This window comes from Gymnodraco acuticeps, unplaced genomic scaffold (genome assembly GCF_902827175.1).
Source record: "Gymnodraco acuticeps unplaced genomic scaffold, fGymAcu1.1, whole genome shotgun sequence".
Lineage (NCBI taxonomy): Eukaryota > Metazoa > Chordata > Actinopteri > Perciformes > Bathydraconidae > Gymnodraco > Gymnodraco acuticeps.
The window spans coordinates 500,071-517,662 of record NW_022989742.1 but is presented as its reverse complement, the minus strand read 5'-3'; the positions used below and the strand labels follow the sequence as shown (position 1 = coordinate 517,662).

The window sequence follows — 17,592 nt, the reverse complement described above, 5'->3', positions numbered from 1 at the left end:
TCAGATCAGATTCTTTCCAAGGCGACCCATGGTGTGAGTAACAAAGCTGACTGATCGTGAATAGGCTGCTTTGTATTTCACGAGCAGTCCTGGCTTCCACATGGGTTAATGCCGTTTAGAAACATCTGCAAAGGCTCACAGATGGTACTGTTTAGCAGAGATGATTCTCATAAATAATGCATGGCCCTGCTGTTCTGAGTTTGGCCAGAAGAGGTCAGTCATTTATAGGTAATACTGGAACAAAGACCGCCATTGACCATCTGTTGTCCAGCGACCCTTCTCCATTCCTACTTCAATGTTTTGCCCTTAAATAATTGAGCTATTTCATCTGTTGTTAATGGTCTCAATATTGATTTTGTGGCTAAATAAATTACATCTTTAGGATGAAAATGTTGCATTGGCATACAATAAACACAAAGTTTTATCTACGGGAAATATCAATTTAAATATTTAAAGGCTATATTGATTTGTGCACAATAGCTAAAGGGCAATATTTGGCAATGTCAATTCTAAGTCTCAGACTCCTGACCTTCAACAATGCAACACTATATCCATAATAAAAAAAGAACAAGAGGCATCATGATGCAAATAAAATTCAGGAATAAGAAAAGCATATACATACAAAATGAAATATAAGAAACCAAATGTAATATATAAATGTGGATCTGTAAATTAAACAGATGTCTAAGTCAAGATACTTTTATCATTAACTACATCCAAATGCTTATAAACCTTTATTGTTTTCCCCCCAACTGATGCAGAGAGTAATCTTTTTGAAGCCCTCCCCTCACATCCCCTTCCTCTCCTTCCTCCTCGTCCTCACCTCCTCCCTCCACATCAGCCAAGCCATCTCTCCTCTCCATCTGACTCCCCTGCTCTGCATCGGACTGACTCAAATGTTTACTCTGCAATTAAAACACAGCCTATAAAAGGCAATGGGTCTGCTGCCAGACACTGACGAGGGGGTCCGAGCTGCAGGGAGAGACGTTATAAATCGCTTTGATGCAGACCGTGGTCTGAAGACCCAGATTCCTGAGCTGCAGGGCTGGAGCTGAGCGAGTTCACCGGGAAGCCGAGCCAGCAACGATGATGATTCATGAGTGTTCACTGCAGACCACTTGGAGAGCGTGCGCTGGAGAGTGCATTGTGCTTTGGAAAGAAATGAGACGGGAGCCTTTCTTTATCCTCAATCCCCAACTGATCATTTGTTAGAATGCACTCGTAAAACTCAATTTTTCATCTGCTGCAGTTTAGACGTGAGCAACAACCAGATGATCTTCAGTGTGGTGCATTTGTCTTTTAGGAAAGCTACACACTGATGATATGCTATTGTATTCTTTTGCAATGATCCATGATGTGTGATGTTGACCTGCACAAGATTATATTCTCATAGTAACAGGGCTATATTTGGGAGACTGCTGCAGATGGTTTTAGGTGTCTAAAGTCTATAGCAAATCAAAATAAACTCTTATAACATTTCAGTAATTTAATAACTTCCTGATACACTGTGATGACTCACCTTGTGTGAAAGTGAAATATGCAGGACACAAATAAACTGATATCAGGGGAAGTAACTCTATTTATAATAGAGTATACTAATGTACCTTCTATCTTTCAATTTTCTCATATCTTTCTGCTGTTGTATGTTCTTGTTTCGCTCCAGAATAAACATTTGTGTTAGATTAAATAATGAATTAGGAACATATTTCTTTACCTTAACCGAAATAGTTTGTTAAGTAGTTTGACAGACCTCCACATGCCAGCTACTTAATGCTGCTTAATGTAATGTGTCAGGAATAAAAGCAGATATCTGTATACCTTGGCTTATTTCTACACTTCACAGTCTTCCACTGCGGCTTTTAGTTTCAATAAATGAGTCCCTACTGGAAACCAACATTGAGAAACACTTAAAGAGAGACCTCGGAGAAACGTTTTAGTTATTAAAACTCTTAAAGGGACAAAGTCAACATGCCTTGTGTTGTGCTGTTACTCCCTGGGCTAAAGACCCAAAGGTCCCTGGATGCTGCTGCAGGCTCAGCAGCATTATTGCCATAAAAGGCAGCTTGAGGTCTTCACTGCATGTCCATTATCACGCAGCGTTGAATGTTGTACTGCAGAGGGCTGCAGTTTGACAGAATCTGTAATAAAAACAAAATACAAACACTTATTCTGTTCACATTAACATACTGTATTGCTGATATTTATTTGTATTTGTATTTCGAAAGGCACTCTTTGTGTGATATTGATGCTAAAACTCACATGAATACTTGATTTTTGGTAGATAGTTTCAAAAGTATGCCATTATTATATGTCAAAAGTGAAATATTGTTTGTATTACTTGCCAGCACCATAACACCAGTTAAGGGGAAGAATATTCACAGATTAAAGATAAATATTACATTTTCAGTTCAATTATGAAATATTAATGGTTCCTTTCTTTAATAGTTCAAACCCTTCTACAGCAAGTGAAGTATAAGAACAGGAAAGTGCATTTAAATGACATAAATAAATAGTAAATCAATTCACATGATTTTTTCCCCAGTGAATTAGCTTACTGAAGGGGAACATTGTGTCAGATTTTGCTTGACTGTTATAAAATGTGTAAAAGGTGAATATCAGACCAAACTGATGGTCAAAAATAATCATACAAAGCATGACTTGTATTTCTACAAAGTGTGAACAAAACAGGTAAAAAAGGGAGAACACACTCACGGGTCCTGTACAATTCCTGAGTGTGTGTGTGTGTGTGTGTGTGTGTGTGTGTGTGTGTGTGTGTGTGTGTGTGTGTGTGTGGTGTGTGTGTGTGTGTGTGTGTGTGTGTGTGTGTGTGTGTGTGTGTGTGTGTGTGTGTGTGTGTGTGTGTGTGTGTGTGTGTGTGTGAGGTGACAGGGGGCCAGTAGGCGACCAGGACAGCTCCCAGTATGAAAGGAAAAGTGGGATTGGAGCAGTGACGTTATCCGCTGCTGGAAAGAGGGAGGGGGAAAGAGGGACGGCTGGACTCCATTAAGCCGAAGCCTGCAGGAAAACTGTTTGGGATACTTCACTTCTCCAGCGACTTCTTCGGGGATTCTTTCTGTTTTTATTGTCTTAAAAACCCTCCATACATGATTTAAAGAGGGGGAACTTGTTTTGCACCGTTTAGTCGACTGTTTTAGTGTCTTTTTTCCGTCTTTGTGAAGGTGAGTGCCCAGATTTAATGTTCGTCCTCAAAGCTCTGCTCGTTGCCGCTATGAAATATGTTTTTTCGTTGACGTGGTTTACTGCTTATGTTACACTACTGCGCTTCAAGTAACAACTCTTTTGCTAATGTTAGCACTTTGTCTGCGTTAAAACACACTTTCTACTTAACTTACTGCCTTAAAACCAGCCTGACTGACTCAGTAAGTGTGCATGTAGCCGCGGAGCTGTGGTAGGCTACAGACTGTGCTTACATAATTACCCTCTGCTATTTGAGAGAGCATTTACCGTTATTTTTTAACAGGTGAACCGCCACTTTTGCGGGGATAATAGCTCCTAAAGGTCTTTATTGAACTTGTAGCCGCGGGTCTTTAGCCTTTGTTCTGCGGTGTTTATCGATTAGACGGCTGTTTTGATCGCCAGGCCACTCTCTACTGGACAACCTCACATCAAAGAATGACAGATAGGCTATAATATTACTTTCTGGCAGTGACTTCATACAACAGGGCGAGTCTGATCTCAGTGATGATTTATTCACCTTCATCACTTTCTAATTCATCCTGTAGGCTCAAATGAGTGTGAGCTAAAATACCTGCTATCATTGTAGCTTTTCTTATTCTAACGTTGGGAGAAGATACTTTATGAAATGTGTATAAATATAAGTATTCTAGTAAGTATTCAATGGTTTACTGAACTATAGAAAGTTAAAGTGCTCAAAATGAAGATGAACCCTGTTAGAGGAGGGTTATATGAAAGCCTCTATCACAGTAGGCTATATGCAAATTAATATTCTGATTTGTATCTATATCAACTTAAAAGCAATTGAAACACTTTATTTAAAAAGGTATTAAGATGAAAATGTCTTTTTCTTAAATCCAATGTTTTGCATTCTGACAAATCGAGAAATGTTATAATTTTGATGAAACAATTACTCTATTAACAATAGCCTACCATTTTTAGTTTTGTACTTTGTCTGAGAAATGCTTACATTCTTCCAATTCCAATTTCCAGTGTGTATCGTAGGCTTTTTGTTTTTATTATACATCTGTAATCCCAGTTCAAGATGATACTGTACAGAAACCCTGATGACATCACTATGACTTCATCAGGGAAACTTTTTCCAGACGTAATAAAACTGTTGTTAATGGATGAGAAGTGCCAAGCTAGATATCACTGGAGGCCCCCTTTTAAAATGTTTTGCCTATCATCATGCTATAATATTATGGTATGTCAAAATCTCCAATGGTATACACATTTTGTCCACCCTTAGACCCTGTCATAGTGTTGGAAAGTGTTGTTGCTCTTCCGAGTTAAGGATAATTTAATGGCAAAGAAAGTCCAGGTGATAGCCAATCCAATGCAGTAACATGCTACTGCACAAGTGCACATACTCAGAAATATCAGCCTTGTATGTTTGAACATATCTAGCAGGGAAAGGTTATTTCTCAAGACCTTTTTATGCATGGGCTTTGCACCAGATTTATTCCTCTCCAAAGGGTCAAAAGGTTTATTTTCCCTCCAGTGTGACAGAACCTTAGCTGGATCTTCTCCCTTGCTTACTGTGGGTTTGTTTGGCAGGATGGCGCTGGACGGGATCCGGATGCCCGATGGCCACTACGCCGACGGGACGTGGGAACTGAAGATGCATGTCACCGACCTCAAGAGGGACGTGTCGCTGAGGGTGACTGGAGAAATCCACATTGGCGGAGTCATGCTCAAACTCGTGGAGAAACTAGGTATGCACGCTGCTGTCATGCAGGGCAGTTTACTGTGGCTTTCCAAAGCAGTTTTTCTAAAGTGTAATCAACAGGCTTAAGCTTAGTTTCAATTGACTCCATTTGACATATGATAAAATGACAGTGTATATTGTTGGTGGTTCTGAACGCCCTTTCTTTTCTCCTCTGACCCTGTACCAACATGCCAAAGCGAAACCTCTGTTTGCGTCTATGGCTGACTTCTTATTTGTTGGGCAATAAATACCTCATCTTTTAAAAATAGTTGCCATTCGGAGAATTGAGATTCTACTTAGTGAACCCTAATGTTCTATGCAAGCGTACAAATTGTTTCTCAATACTGGCCAAAGATAAAAACTGAAATGTTCCAACAAGACTGGGAACTTAAACGTATGCTTTCTGCCAATAACTCTGAGATGAAATCTGAAGTTGGGAACAAGCTACACTATTGTATTTGTAGATAAAACTGAACTTTTTGTTTGAAAAAAAATCTTATTGTGCTGGGCATTTTTGCATAGTGTATGGAGATGTATCTGTCTTTGTTGCATGAAGTTCAAACGCCTCTTTCAAGATAGTGAACGTGCCTTTCATGGGTTAATATTCCTCTTTGTCACCCCGCTGTATATATGGGTCAGTAACCCAAGGTATAAAGAAAACCATACACAGCTTTCCTCCCCCAGCTGTATCATGCACTGTTCTGTAACTGCAGTCACGCACAAGTTTGGGTATAAGTAAGCATAAGAGTCCTCTGTTCCAGACACTTGAACACTGCCCTGTTTCATGCCGGCTGGAGAAAGTTCAGTGACGGTGGCAGCAGGGTTTGGGAGTGACAGTGTGTTGTGTGTTGATGGGGCTCGAACGCTCAGCATTCCTGCAGCGCTCCAAGGTTTTTTACTCCCTGCCTATGGTCCCATTTTTAGCTCTCCTGTTAGAGCTCCACATAATTGAGGTCTTTGTTCTCTGTGGTCGTCTGTTCTAAGCAGCATCTATGCTAGGCGAGTGCAATGTGGCTGCTGCGTGTGGGACGACATTAATTCATTGGTCCGCCACTCAAGTCCCGGCATTATCCGTTGTTTGAGTTGTATTTGCACTTTTTGTCAAGGTCAGGGTGAAGGGTAGTATGACCTTACTCAATGTGACAGCTTTCTGAAGTGTTGTGTGGGGAAGGTCTTTTAATGGTGGCTATTTTTTAAAGTTGGATAAATGAGGCATAACAGTGGCAAAACGTTGTCATGAATTGTTATTGTAATAGATATTCTGTCTTTCCTTTTTTAAAGGATATAGCTATTTCACTGTCCTATTTTTATCTGTTGGGGACACTGGTGGTTGAAGACTTTGAGCTCTAGAGTTGACAATGGTTTTGATTTGTTGACTTTTGATTTGGTTGGTTATTGGTTGATGGTGAGCCTGTAAAATAACAGAAGGTGGGTTTGCATAGTTGTTCGACTGTCTTATAACAAAAGTACCATCTTTCCAGCTATGGTTACTTTTCTCAAACATCACCTTCATATTATTCTACTATTACAACCATTACTGCAGTTAAAAAAGCTTACTGTAGTTTGCTTAAAGGTAATATACCCTCTTTCAGTATCACTGAAAATGTACTGCTGTGTGTTTCGGTCTATTTGTACTCCTCGACTGGTTTCACAAAGTGAATTTGGGGACATTTGATTTGGCTGCTATCTCCCTCCTACCCTGAGTCAACAGGTTGTTTTCCATTGTAATCATTAACCTGCCAACCACATGGTTTTCCACATGGCCACACACTGCAGGAAACTGAGTACTATTTATGTTTGGAACAGGCAATGTAGCTACGCTTTGGTATCCATGAAAATATACATTGTCTTATTGATCATTTGGGGCAGTTTGTACATGTTCTTGATTAAAAAGGTTCTTAAATTTGAGTGGATCTGGAGTGAGATTAAACAATCCGTGCAAGTTAATAAGTACTGAAATCAAGGAATTAGTAAGCAAAATGTTATTCTGTGACACCCGTCTGTGGGAAAGATCTTCAGGTCTTTCTTTTGTCACCAACCTACCTCAGTGCTGCACAGTCTTTACTGAACACCTCTGAAGTGCTGCCACATACCCACTTTTGGATTTGATGATTGCTTGGTTGTGGTGGTTAAACATAGACACTGTACATGTGAACATGCACATACGCCTAGCCTGACTTGTAGATAGCACATCACTTTGGCAGCTATTGCATCACTCTTACATTGAAAGGACATCTTAGTCCAATGACAAATCCCTCTGTCCTTCCCTGCTCTTCCTCAGTCTCTCTCTCTGACAATCCAAAATAAAGGATATCTTGTGATTCTGTAATTGCTGACCGTCCTGCTCTGGTTTATTTTTCACCGCAAACATTTGTAATGCAAAAATGTCACGTCAGCTATCTTCTGTATCAGTGGTTCCCAACCTGGGGGGCGCGCCAAAGATCGCAGGGGGGGCGCCAGGCCTCAGACTATTTGAGGCCAAATATCATATTTAGACTTTTTCTTTTTCTTTTTTTCTTTACATATAATTGTAAAGCAATACATGATTGTCACTAAAAGCCTTGTCTCTACATTACAATAAAATATAAAAAATAATTGATTAATTGATTTCAATAACAATTCAAGTTAGTAGCTAAAGGTATAAAAAGACAGAAATGTATAATTCTTTCTTTAATAGAAATGTTTCTTCTGTCCGTAAAGTGTCCAAACCAGGCTTTTCTGGATAAGCGCATTTTTAAAACATAGTCATTGTCCATGCCGGTTTCAGTTGGATTATTTGTCACAGTTGGTCCAATCAGATCGGTCTCCTCCATTTTGTAGTTTATTTTGATTGACTTTTCCAACAGGAGTCATTTGGGGGGGCTCTTGGGGAAAAAAGGTTGGGAACCACTGTTCTGTATGATGGCCAGTGTTCTCATTAGTAGTATTTGTGCGGGGTTATTCCACACGTGAGCAGGATTGCGGGGGTGTGTCGCTCACATGTATCCTGCATCCATCTATCACCCCCTGTGAGCTGAGGGTCTTACGCCACATGGCTCAAATGGCCTTCGATAATGGATTAAATAGACAAATGCCAGGAAGGCACTTAGCTATTGATCACAGTAGCAAAACGCTGCTTCCATTTCCCCTGCAGCCCTCCAGGACAGCAGTATTTAAAGCCAGCTGATTCACCACCCCCTGGTCCCCCCCCACTACAAATCCTTTCATCCCCCCCTTGCTTACCATCACCGCTGCTTTCTCCGACTTTGTTGATGTTCTCCAAAAGTGGAGCCCTCCTCTCTAAAAGCTAATCTTGCAATTTAGAGAGGAAAGCAAACATCTCACAAACAACATTAGCAGGCGGCAGATGTATTGGATTTAAAAACGTACAGTAAGTGCTTAAGCTATCAGTGTTTTACACAAATGCATTGCTGTTTTGCACAGGCTTGAGGTGGAAAGGCTATTTTCTTGTGATAATGGTTCTTCCTTGTCTCTCGAGTCAGACAGTTAAGCTTGCTGTTATAAAAGAAAGACACATTTAAGCTTTGTCATGCAAACTCTTGAAAAAGAAAGTATTGGAATGAGTAGCTAGCAAAGGATTTGTAAGAATGTTGTTGCACTCTTAGATGTTACCAGTTGCATTTGCTCTGCTTAGCCTCACAAAAGACAGCTGAGGGTAGAGGATTCGAAGGAGAAGAAAATGGGAGGGAAGAAGGGAGTGAGCTTTTTCTCTCTCCCTCTGGCTTTCCTTCTCGTTGTGACGTTAGCCATGCTGCTAGAATTCCATAAAAGTCTTCGATGAAGCAGGAAATGACTCCCGGAGTTTGGCATGTTGTTCTCTGGTCGCTGCCGTCATTGCTAGATTCTCTTCTGCCTTCTTCATCCTCCTCCCTCTCCCTCTGTCAACTCCCTATTTCCCTTCTTTCCGTTCCCCCCCCCCCCCCATCTGTAACTCCCTTTTTCATCCAAATATATTCTGTGGAAAATATTTGTATTATATCATCTTACTTTTTTAAAAGTATTGGCATCCACTTCTTGACTTCTGACACCACCCACTCCTCCAGCCACGTGGCAAGGCTTTGAGAGAAGAAAAGAACCCATTGAAGCACACATTGTTCACTTTCTAATGGTTCATGTACGCCGAGTGTTCAAAGTTCCATAAATAGAACTTGAACAAACTAATTGGTGTAGTGTGACTCCGATAGTGCTGTGGTTGTTTCCAGTGAGAGGCCTTCAGTTCTTTCCGTCTGCTGAGCCAGCAAACCCCAGCAAACTTCCCGGGTGTCAAATAAAATGTGTGTTTTGTATTTGCCGTGACCTACATTCACATCAATAGGGAATTGGGGAAATGTCGTCATCCCACATTTGCTAGAAAGTAATCTACCCCTCTATTTGGATTATACAGTTCAATTAGAATTGACTTAGAAGTGTGAACAACTTTTAATCTTTTAGTTGCTCAGCTGTTTGAGTTGTGTGTCCTTTCTGTGATAATGCAGGCTGTGGTGACCAGAGGGAGATGGCTTCGGTTTGACAATGGGCTGCAGGTTTCATTAGGAAACAGACGTGATTTAACACAGGATGCTGAACTTCCTCTGGGCTTTTTTTGGGCTCCTTCTCCCATGTCCCTTCCTTGCATTCCTGCCTTTTCTGCCCTCTCGTTTTTTTTGAGGATTGTGTTAGGGTAAGGGGAAATAAGGGGTCCTGCGAAGGGTGAGATGAAGTGTTTAGATACCATAGTCATATCTCTCCTGATGATTAGAGCTGTGAATATGTCTTTACATTCGATATTGCACACCAGGAGAGTGGGAGATTTCTTTGAGAGATGGCTATAACCACTCTCCCTCTCCTCGTATCAGCTTGCCGTGACACCGGTTCAGATATATCACTATGTGTAATGAGACTTATTGAATGCGATGGTGGAGCCATCCTAAACGTTTGGCGTTACGAAGTGAGAAACGGCCTGGCAGCCTGTGGGATCATCCTGCTCTCTAATCTCTCTGACAGGAAGTAGTTAGCATAAGTAGCGGTCCTGCCCAGGCCAGAGCTTTCCTGTTTCACCAGCAAGATGCTACAGTGATTGTGCTGTTCTGTGCTCAGACTTAGGTATGTGCTCACACATCTGGCCTATCGTATACACACTCATGTTTTCCATATTTAGATTACTATTAGCAGGACACACAAAGTATAACGATTTGAAAAAAAAAGTTATTATTAACTCTTGTCAATTTACGCTTGGCAGTGCAGAGAGGATTGAAGGTTAAATCATGTGCTACCCCGTGAATTGGAAAAAATGACTCTCCCTATGAGCAGTCCTTGACTAATGCTTTCCTTATATGATAGAGGACTTAAATGACCAAACAAGCTGTAGTAAACATGGGCTATTTATTCAAGATTCAAAGGTTTTTATTGTCATATGCACAAAGCTATAGTGTGGAAATGGCAATGTAATTCTTCTGACCAGGGCTCCTCCAACAATGCAACAAGATCGTACAAGCAAAGGTTTCCGATAAGAGTGATAAACTTAACCTAAAGAAACGTGACTTTGACAGCTGTTAGGATTGATGAAGTCTTTTGACGAAAGGTCAACAGTATCAGCGGCTTAATGTTCCAAATATCACACGATGCATTCATTTGAACACAATCCACTTTTCAACTCAATTGGCCGTATTAAATATCTCAATTGTTTTATGATCATTCTTTGTTTACGGCCATGGAAGGACTGCTGTGCTTGTTAAGGATCATCTAATTAGTTATGTTTGGAATCTCAAACATGCAGCTGAACAGCCTTTCATGGTTCCTCTGGGAATCTGAAGCCTGTTGCTTTTTGTCCCTCTCACCTTCCTGTAGAGGCAGTAGATCAACTGGAAGGAAATGTTAGAGCGGCACATTGTTGTTGTAACACCACCCACCTGTGTGTGAATAGAGTAAACCGATATGGAGGTTTTGTCGTGGTTCTCAGACCACATTTCATTCAATTAAACCTGTTCCCGCCTCACAAGCTGCTCTCTCCCTTTTACAGAGAAAAAGATAGAGGTGTTTGGTTTAATAACTAGGGCATGAGGCTTTATTCAAGTAATTATGACGGAGCACAATTCTTTTAAAATTATTTACTACTATAGTTTATACATGAATAACATGGCAGCTAATTGTCAAGTCGAACCCCTTTCTTTTCTTATTTGCTCCACAGCAGGTGCTTTTGCTTGAAAAAGAACATTAAAAAAGTAAGCATTCAGGTTGATTATGTTGCCTTACCAACAGTCAAACACTAAATATACAATGCATGATCAAATAAAAGGGGAAAAGGCATCAATTTCACAATTTAATAGCTGTACCTAGAATCATTTTTGTATTTGTACTTGGAAGGGATTCATTGATTATCAGAGTAGTCTGTTCTTTAATGAACTGATCAGCTTTTGTTTTAGTGCCCTTGTGGATATTTTACAAATATTCAACCGGGAAACAATTGTGGTTGGCAGCCTGAAGTATTCACAGGCGGTACTTCAATATTTTAGTTCTCCTCAGAGCCGAGGGAGCTTCATGTTCATCTGAGCTCACATGGGCATCAGTGGGGGGGGGGGGGGGCTCATCCCCGTCCTGAGGGGCCGTCTGGCAGGATGCATAAATGGATAGGACAGATGAATATTGCATATTATCTGCTGCATTGATCTTTGTCCCAGAGTTTCTTTGTAATGTTATTATTCCACCGGGTCCCTGGACATCTAATTGTATAAAGCTGTGTCAGGGCGGGGGGGGGAGTGGGGGGAGTAACCCCACTGTTTTGTTGTGTTTGTATTATGACACAAATGGATACAAACTATCTGTCTCTAAGGAGGTTTCCTCTAATAGCCATTCGGCCTCTCCTAATGCATCAAAGCCAATTCTGTTGCACTCTCTTCTTATTCTCACTGGTTGGACGCTCCCAGATTTCCTGTTAAGATTTTGGGCTCACGACATTCACTTTTACTGAGTGTTGGCGCTGGGTTTGTCCTCCTCCACTTCACCTGGAGACCTCAGTTCTAGCAAATCAGCTTACTCTCATCTTCTGGAGATGTCTGAGACCTGAACCGTGATGCACCGAAGGTTGGTTACCATCCAATCTAAGATGGAAAGCATTAATGTTCCCAGCGCTTGGCAGGGCTCCTCCTGAAGCATAGCCATGGTTTATCCTGTATCCTTTAGGCCCCAAAGCTATAGAGCGGGGGTGTCCAAACTACAGCCCGGAGGCCAAATGGGGCCCGCGCACCATTTTGAATCGGCCCTCAGCAAATGAAAAAAGTATAATGGAATATGGCCCACAAATGAAACTTGTGCTTGTCTTCTATTGCACTTCTTAAATATAAATGTAAAAATGTATTACACAGTAGTATTCATGTGTTAATAAGACCACTTTTCAAATAAATTCAGTCAATTAAAGTTGGAAACATTTTCTAACATATCTTAGTTGATAAGAAAAGCCCAATGACTTATTTACGTAACAAGCTTGAAATACACCTACATTTTGTTTGATTTAGCTAATTTATAACTGAATGTATGGGGCAATATACCTCTAGTAAGTGGCCCAGGCCCTTTGTATATCTTTCTGTATGTAGCCCTCAGTGAAAAAAGTTTGGACACCCCTGCTATAGAGAGATGAGCACGTTTTGGATTTGTGTGTGCCTGTTGTCTATTTCTAGTTATCCAGATTTTGACCGGTGTGTATGTGATGAAGCAGTAGTGGCAGTACAACACTATGTAATCAATATCTGCCACTGTGTCTCCTGTCTGCATTTAGGCAGCCATAACCTTGAAGGATCTCTCACTTGTGAGCTGTCTATCACTGACACAGGGCCCAACATCGATGAACTCTTTGTTTTTTATTTCTGCAGCCTAAAAAGCTTTAATGGCACCACTAAGTGTTCCCTGTCTCAATGCTTTGTCAGGTGAACTTTGACAGTTTGAAAGGTTTTAGGCATGTTTTGCATATTTAATGACTTTGATAAATGGCTTGCATTGGCAGGAGGCTGAGCTGTATTTTAAGAACGGTCTGAAATAAGCTGCAGCTAAACTGGTTGAACTCAGGTTGTCAATGGAAAGCGCTTAAGTTTCTCTGCTATTGATTATTGAATACTCAAAGGACACAGCTTGAATAGATCCAAATAGTAACTACCAGCGATGTCACCTTGCCGGTGTCAGAGTAATGATGTGTTGCCAATATACACACACTCTTGGTTGAGTACCAGATAGAACAGACGCATCAAGAGTAAGGTTTCTGGGTTCACCTTACTCTCTGTTAGAGATGTCCCGATCCGATCACGTGATCGGGGATCGGAGCCGATCACGTGATTTTCAAAAGATCGGGATCGGGAGAAAAAAATCGGGGATCGGGAATTTTTTTTTTTTTTTTTTTTATAAACTATTTTCATTTTATTTAATTTATTTAATGTTACAAAACAAAAATGACCACGTTCACGTCTTAAAGTCATCCTGAGGCCTTAGTTTTGGTTTAAAATTACACAACATCATGTATGTGTTGCTTCTTTTGTGCTTGTTTTCATAGACCTGTTATTTCTCTCAAATCTGGCAATAGAGTGAGCAGGGCACATAGTAGCAGTAAGCTAACAAGAGGCTACGTTCAGCTGGTGACTCGGGAGTCGGGACAGAGAAAATGTCAGGAGTTTGGAAGTCTTATAAAATTGAAAGCGAAGGCAGTGTAACAGCCAGATGCAATGTTTGCAAGGCGGAGGTTCCGCGTGGTGGAAAGAACAGAGCTACGTTCAACACGACCAATCCAACACGCCACCTGAGAAACAAACACCAACAACAACGTAACGGCACTGAAAACAACCGACACTTTCAGAGACTTTTAAAAGAAAGAGAAACTGCCCCAGAACAGTGAAAAGGCCAAACAAATAACAGCCAAGATAGCTGAATTCATCTTCTTGGATGACCAGCCGTTATCTGTTACCTTTTTCTCTTAATGCATTGCATAAAGATCGGATCGGGAAAAATCGGTATCAGCAGATTGTCAAAATCAAATGATCGGAATCGGATCGGGAGCAAAAAAAGGTGATCGGGACATCCCTCTGTTGATCGTTCGTCACAAATCCAGAAACACGTTTGTCTGCTCGTCTGTCTCTGACGCATGCTGATAATCTGCTGTTGTTCTCCCGTGTGACGCCTGTCTACTCTCATGTCTGCCATACATATATATTGTCACCACCTGTCTCTATCAACCTTGTTGTATACATGTTGGGTATCTAATGTTGATACTATCTTGCACAAGCGAGTGAGTGCCGAAAGGTCATTTACAGCCGATCTAATTCAAGGACAGCGCTGGACAGTTGCTTCCTTTATCTTTGCTTGTCAATACCGACCTTCACCCTGCCTCAGATGTGGAATATTTTTAGAAGGAGAATGGCTTTTACATTGTAAAAGGGGATAAAGTGTGTAGAAGAGAGACTGTGTCTTTGTTGTGTATAGAAACAAGTTGTCTCCTCATCCACTGCCCCAGTGGCGTCAGTGAGGAGTCGCCAAGGAGACGGCATGACCCGCCTCGCACAGTGTGGCCATGGTTATTACTGATGGCTTACTGCTTGGCACTGACGGATAGAAATGAGCCTGCATTTTCATTAGGCGTCAACCTGCTCTGTTTTGCTAGTAGGAGCAAAAGACAAAGTAAATATGAGTTAATATGCAACAGCAAGGATATTTTGTTTTCTTTCTCTAAAGCCCAGTGTCAAACAGAGTCTTAACTAAATAACATTCATTATAAGTGTTTAAATGAATTGGAATCAACCCACAAGTTAGTGGGTATGGTACCCAATTGTGTTTAGTCCCACACAACTTTTTCTATGTTATGATATTATCCAAACATTATCATCTAATGAAAAGCAAAATAAATGTATAAAAGATAATCAACTGGCAAAATAAAAGAAACCATCAAATATAACCAAGTATAGTTTAAAGAACCATAAACCTACAATTCTATGTAATAGCTGTACATGCATAGTGTGTTGGCAACAAGTAAATGCGGTACTTTTACAATTTTATTCATTATTTTGGAGATGCAATTTGCATGTTAAGCAGTTCCGACTCTTAAACTTTAATTGTGACTTTCCTCTTGTCCTCACGTTTGCTCTGTCTGATAATGCTGTGGTGTCCCCACGTAGAGCTCCTCCCTTGTCCTCTGCTCATCCTCCCCATCTCTCCTTCTCATGCCCTTTCTACTGTTGCTTCTTTCTCATCCTCCCCCCCCCCCCCCCCCCCCCCCCACAGGCCTCCATAAACATAGCTGCCCCTTAATGTAAACACTACATATACTCTGACTAGCAGAGGAGTGATGGGAAGGAGGGAATAGTGTCCTGTATCATTCTGATAAAAGCCCTTGCCTATATATATATATATATATATATATATATATTGCAATATCCATCTTTGCTCGTTGCATTATTCCTGAATTGCTTTGCAGAACACTTACTGTATCTTTAAATCTCACTTTGGTATCTGGGCCACAGAGGAAGTGCTCTCGTTTTGGAGCTGCTGTGGTGAGGATGGTGAATGAAAATAAATCAGTTTGACATAATTTATGGATTAATTTAGCTTGTTAATGCACACACATGCACCAACACGCAGAGCTAATGTAGTTAATGGATGGATAAGAACACACGCCCCCCCCTTTTGACAAAAAAGACGTGCGCATACACGCAATCTGTATCATCTTTCAGATCCTGCAGAGGTCATAAAACATGGTTTTCTCATTTGGTTTCCCCTCCCCTTGTCTTTCAAGCCCTCCTTGTACACACACACATACACACACGCACACACATCACTCTACGGAGGGGTTGTGGGTCCACATTGAATGCACCCAATTACTTAGGCCCCCGCTCCTCTGGCTGCTGCATTACGTCAGGCTTGGCAGGCTGTATTTTTAGCTTGTAGATGCCATTGGCCCTCCCTCCCGCTCTCTCAGTGGATTGAGTTACCACCTTGTTGCTGAAAGAACCCAATGGACGCTTGTGGGAGCTGCCCTCGTCCAATCACAACACATCGAACCACTGCGTAATGACACAAGCGAGCAGAAGGAAAAGCTATGTCCATTAAAGTTTTGGCTGTGGGCGGGGACAAGGAAACAGTGAAGCAGGGGCCATTGAGGGAAAGTGAGCCCAGCAGCCACAGACTGCACGGTGGGCACGCACGCCGAGTCTGAAGACGTTTCTATAGAACATGGGCCCCGTCTCAGGTCGGTTAAATGAAATCCTTGCTTCCCTCACTTGCGTCGTTTCCCTGCGTCTAGTCCCTCCCACCAGGGAAGCATGGAGGGACGCAAGGAAACCACGAGAAGCAGGGAAATGAGTTTTAAGAGCAATGGGACGTCCTTTCCTCCAGAGCGTCACGTGAAGCGACATCCGTTTGTGATGACGCCGCACATCTGTTCGTCTGACAGCAGCTCTGGCCCCGTTATTTTCACAAACACCCCCGCCTATACATTTACTGACACAAACATTTGTATCATCTGTTGTAGAACCCAATAAATAAAAGAAAATAAGAACTCATTCTCAAAAAAGATAAACGCCATTCTTAAAATGTATAAACGAACAACAGTTTGATTAATATTGATTAGAGTGCACAAAATAAATAAAATAATTGAGAGAAGAAAAAGAGATATGCTATCTATCAAAACCCAGTTAGATTAACATTCATTGGACTGCACACTTTGTTTGTTTGGATATGTAGCAAATTAATATTTTAATAGCCCATAATGACTGACTGAATGGAAATGACAATAAATGAAAATATAAAACGAAAAAAGCGATCATGAAAAGGTTTCCAATAAATGAATAAAATGATTTTTGACCACTTTGTTGTTCAGATATATCACATATTTGTAACTAAATGATACTTGAATTGAAACAAAACACAGTTTAAACTGAGGAGTGACTCTCGTGAGTTTCATTTATTTTCTTCACTCTGGGAAACTGCTCTCATGTCAAGAAGCATGAGATCAGTGCATGCACTGCATCGTCCAATCAGTGAGCGATACACAGTAAGGGGGCGGGGCGAGTGTCTGAGGATTTCATCGGAGGATGGTCTGGTGGTTCCTCGATTATCGCTCCTCCATTATCGCTCCTCGCTCCTCCGGCAGAAATAAGAGCCATGGGACGGTACTCAAGATGGCGCAGACAAATCAACTTCCTGTGAGACCGAGGAGCGAGGAAATGAAAATAGTCGACCTGAGACAGGGCCATGGTCTGTGGTGCAGGCCTGAGAGCCAAATGTTAATGCTAGCAGTTTTGCATTTCTCCCAGACACCAGAAATGACCGGGTTGTAAGAGGAAAATCTGTGTGCAGAGTTATGAAAATATATTCCGGTCTATTTTCAATTTTCCTCTCCTCGCTCCCTCTCATTATTTCGACCTTTAATAGCTGCAGAGCACTTAAGGGAACCGTTTCTCTGATGGTAGCAATGAAGCTGTGTTCTGCACAGCTGAGGCATCAGAAGGCAGCGATGACAGCTAGACACCCCCCCCCCCCCCACACACAGGGTCTCAGAAAGAAAGCTTGGAATGTTTTCTCTCAAGCACCAAGTGTTGTTTATCCCCCCCGCAGTAAACAGTAAAAAAAACAACAGCTTGACAAACAACTCCTCCCCGAATCAATTCACACACTCCTGGGCCTCCACAATGGCATCTGCATTAAGATGCTGGGGGCCTCTCTTCTACTTTAAACTT

General features: G+C 41.4%; 1 protein-coding gene across 4 annotated transcripts in view; it reads left to right on the top strand.

The window, feature by feature from the left end:
* The first annotated feature begins 2,909 nt into the window (after positions 1–2,909).
* Positions 2,910–17,592, top strand: part of fermt2 (fermitin family member 2) — a 44,695-nt gene continuing 30,012 nt past the window's right edge. For all 4 annotated transcript variants that reach the window (XM_034218429.1, XM_034217722.1, XM_034217001.1 and 1 more), the window contains exons 1-2: positions 2,910–3,179; positions 4,756–4,913. In XM_034218429.1, the coding sequence (XP_034074320.1) occupies positions 4,757–4,913 (157 nt within the window). In that variant the 5' untranslated portion in view covers positions 2,910–3,179; position 4,756. The remainder of the gene's footprint in view (positions 3,180–4,755; positions 4,914–17,592) is intronic.